A 4307-nucleotide genomic window follows, 5' to 3' on the forward strand; every position below is an offset into this window, starting at 1 on the left:
CCCAACAAGCCCCATCCAAAGTACCGGATGCTTTAGTACTTCGAAATTTATATCATGTTCGAAGGAGGATCCCAGAATGATGGGGATATTCTTATATGCATATTGTTAATGTCGGTTACCAGGTGTTCACCATATGAATGATTTTTATCTCTATGTATGGGATGTATATTGAAATATGAAATCTTGTGGTCTATTGTTACGATTTGATATATATAGGTTAAACCTATAACTCACCAACATTTTTGTTGACGTTTTAAGCATGTTTATTCTCAGGTGATTATTAAGAGCTTCCGCTGTCGCATACTTAAATAAGGACAAGATTTGGAGTCCATGCTTGTATGATATTGTGTAAAAACTGCATTTAAGAAACTTATTTCGTTGTAACATATTTGTATTGTAAACCATTATGTAATAGTCGTGTGTAAAACAGGATATTTTAGATTATCATTATTTGATAATCTACGTAAAGCTTTTTAAACCTTTATTGATGAAATAAAGGTTATGGTTTGTTTTAAAATGAATGCAGTCTTTGAAAAACGTCTCATATAGAGGTCAAAATCTCGCAATGAAATCAATTAATATGGAACGTTTTTAATCAATAAGAACGGGACATTTCACATATTAGCTTCTAATACGGATGTCTTTGCATGGAAAGAAGCAGACATGACCGGCGTGCCAAGAGAAATTGCTGAGCATAAACTTAATGCAAATCCAAGTCTGACGCTGGTACGACAAAAGAAACGTGGTATGGCACTGGAAAGAAGCGAATAGTTGAAGGCGGAAGTTGACAAGTTAGTCAAAGCAAACATATTGCGAGAAGTAAGGTACCAAACGTGGGTGGCAAACCCGGTACTGGTAAAAAAGCCTGATGGGTCTTGGCGCATGTGTATCGACTTCACGGACATTAACAAAGCCTGTCCCAAAGATAATTATCCTCTACCAGAAATAGATTGGAAAGTTGAGTCGCTAGCCGGCTTCCGATATAAATATTTTCTGGATGCGTACAAAGGATACCATCAGATACAGATGGCAGCAGATGATGATGATAAAACTGCATTTCACATAAACTAGGGCATATATTGTTATACCAAGATGCCATTTGGTTTAAAGAATGCCGGAGCAACATACCAACGCGTAATAGACGAAGTTTAAAAGTCAGATTGGCAGAAATTTAGAGGCATATGTTGATGATTTGGTGATAAAAAGCACAACAGAACAAGGTTTGTTGGAAGATATATTAGAAACGTTTGCATCGTTGAGAAAGATAAATATGAAGCTCAATCCGTCGAAGTGCAGTTTGGAGAAGAGGAAGGGAATTTTCTTGGTCATATAATAACTGAGCACGGGATACGCGCAAATCCAAAGAAAATAGAGGCGATCGAAAATATGCCGTCTCCCAGAAATAAAAAAGAGGTGCAAAGTTTAACTGGTAAATTGGCGGCGTTAACAAGGTTCTTATCAAAATCTGCAGAGCGATCGCTTCCCTTTTTCGGGACGTTAAAAAATTGCTTAAAGAAAACGGATTTTAAGTGGACAGAGGAAGCAGAAGTGGCGTTGCAAGAAATGAAAAAATTGTTAAAAGAATTTCCGACAATGACTGCGCCGATTGCGGGAGAAACGTTGATACTTTACTTAGCAGCATTGAAAGAAGCGATAAGTTCAGTATTGATAGCGGACAGGGGACAGGTACGCACTATAAATTTAAATATAGTTACTTTTTAATCAATAGACATTTAAAATTATATGATTATGTTGTGCGGATAGGTACAAATGCCTGCATATTTTGTTAGCAAAGCTTTAACAGAAAGCGAATTAAACTACCCTGCAATTGAAAAGCTGGTTTATGCACTTGTGCATACGGCTAGACGTTTAAGGAGATATTTCCAAGCGCATCCAATAATGGTCCTAACAGACCAACCAATAAAGCAGGTATGACAAAAAACAAAGTATTGTCAAAAAACTTAAAATTGCTTGACAAATTCTAGCAAATTTACATTCACTAATACTTGTTGAGCAGGTGCTATATAAACCAGAAAATATTGGTCGCATGGCCAAATGGGCTATTGAATTAGGTGAGCATGAGATAAGCTTCTCACCAAGAAGTGCGGTAAAAGGGCAAGTCCTAGCAGATTATCTGGCTGAAACAGCCGGAGATATCGAAGTCTCGCATGAATCAAAAGAAATACCACCTCCGCCCGAACAGCTGTGGGAAATGCACACATATGGGTCTTGTGGTCTAGAAGGCGCAGGGGCAGGAATAGTCCTGAAAAGTCCAGAAGAAGAAGAATACACCTTCGCGCTGCGTTTTAGCTTCCCTGTAACAAACAATGAAGCTGAGTACGAAGCGTTGTTATCTGGAATGCGGGTAGCAAAATATTTGGAGGTAAAAGAGCTGTTAGTATATGTTGACTCGCAGCTAGTTGCAAACCAATTCAACGGGATATTTGAAGCACATGATGAATCGATGCAAAAGTACCTGAAACTTGTGCAAGAACTCGTGGTAGATTTTGATTTATTTCAGATAACGCAAGTTTCAAGGACATTGAACAAAAAGGCGGATGCGCTGAGTAAGCTGGCCGCCTTAACATTCAGCCATTTCAAGAAAGAAATATGGGTTGAGGAAGTGAAAGTTAAATCCATTGATACAGACGGTGTATCCGCCGCAGTTGAAGAAGATGAACCAAGTTGGATGACACCGATAGTGGAATTTTTGAACGCTGGTACATTGCCAATAGATTCAACAGAGGCAAGAAAGATAAAAATGAAAGCACCAATGTATTTGCTAGATAAAGATATTCTATACAGAAAGTCCTTTTTTGGACCTCATTTGCGGTGTCTTAATCCAACTCAAGCAGAGTCAATCATACGAGAAGTGCACGAGGGAATGTGCGCTTTGCATTCAGGGCACAAAACAGACGCATCTAAAAAAATGCGCCTCGGATACTATTGGCCGTCAATGTACAGAGATGCCGCAGAGGTAATACGCAAATGTTAGTCATGTTAGCTGCACGCTCCAGCAAGCAAAGCTCCATGACATCCAATGATACCAGTCGCGTCTCCTTGGCCATTCTGTAAATGGGTAATCGACATAGTGGAACCATTCCCCACAGGACCAGGAGGCGTAAAATTCTTGGTCGTAGCTATAGATTACTTCACAAAGTGGGTAGAAGCCAAACCGCTCAAAACAATTTCGGGCAAGCAGATCCGCAACTTTGTATGGGAAAACATTATCTATCGATTTGGAATACCAAATGAAATTGTGAGTGATAATGGTACACAATTTAAAGGATACCCATTCAGCGATTGGTGCCAAGAACTTAATATAAAACAAACATTTACATCAGTCGCGCACCCTCAGGCAAATGGCCAATGTGAAGTAACACATAGTGATATCATGCTAGGTATCAAAGCAAGACTTGGGTTGTGCCAAAAGGGTTGGATAGATGAGCTACCAAACGTGTTGTGGGCACACCGCACAACCCCAAAAGGCGCAACCAATGAAACACCTTTTAGTTTGGTGTACGGGTTCGAGGCAGTAATACCCGCGGAAATAAATGTGCCAACGATGTGCATATTATCCTTCGATGAAAGTAGCAATAGCGAAGAACTGCGTGAAAATCTAAATTTAGTTGAAGAACGCAGGGAAATGGCGACTATAAAAGAAGCAATCAACAAGCAAAGAATCGCAAGATACTATAATAAACGCGTACAACCATTATCGTTCCAGCTGGATGATTTGGTATGGCGAAAGAATGAAGCAAGCAGAGCTGAGGATACGGGTAAACTCGGACCAAAATGGGAAGGGCCATATAAGGTTATTGGCGTAAGCGATACAAGGGCGTATCGGTTAGCAAGTTTAGATGGAAAAGCAATAAAACGCACCTGGCATGCACAAACACTTAAACGGTGCTACATATGAAAAACAACAGAGGAATTGATCACCCCAAACAACTGTTTAAAGTTTCTATTATGTAATTTTTATTTTCCATTGTAAACATGACAACTAAGTGTTGTTCAAATAAGATGTTTGAAATAAATTGAATCATGCAATTTAAGCCAATAACTTGTGTATTTTTACAATTGTTGATTGCATGCCCCTTAGCTGCACAGGGACACCCTCCGAGTCTCAAGTGGCATAGTTTAGTTTGGTTACTAATACTATTTTTAATGGTGACAGTAGTAAAACATTGGATTGTGTCAAACGCTTGTACACCGCGCAAGATGGAGACTTGCACAGTCTAGACTATAAAATACAAGTTTGGTTTACTTGTTTAAATAACCCGGACATTGGCGTGGCCGGAAGACTC

At 39.3% G+C, this 4307-nt stretch overlaps 1 protein-coding gene across 1 annotated transcript; it reads left to right on the forward strand.

Moving 5' to 3' along the window:
- Positions 1-2212: 2212 nt before the first annotated feature.
- LOC139863852 (uncharacterized) lies at positions 2213-2995 on the forward strand. Its single transcript, XM_071852452.1, has one exon. It carries the CDS (start codon positions 2213-2215, stop codon positions 2993-2995), a length of 783 nt encoding a protein of 260 aa, XP_071708553.1.
- The last annotated feature ends 1312 nt before the right edge of the window (positions 2996-4307 follow it).

Source organism: Rutidosis leptorrhynchoides, chromosome 8, assembly GCF_046630445.1.
Source record: "Rutidosis leptorrhynchoides isolate AG116_Rl617_1_P2 chromosome 8, CSIRO_AGI_Rlap_v1, whole genome shotgun sequence".
Taxonomy (NCBI): Eukaryota; Viridiplantae; Streptophyta; class Magnoliopsida; order Asterales; family Asteraceae; genus Rutidosis; species Rutidosis leptorrhynchoides.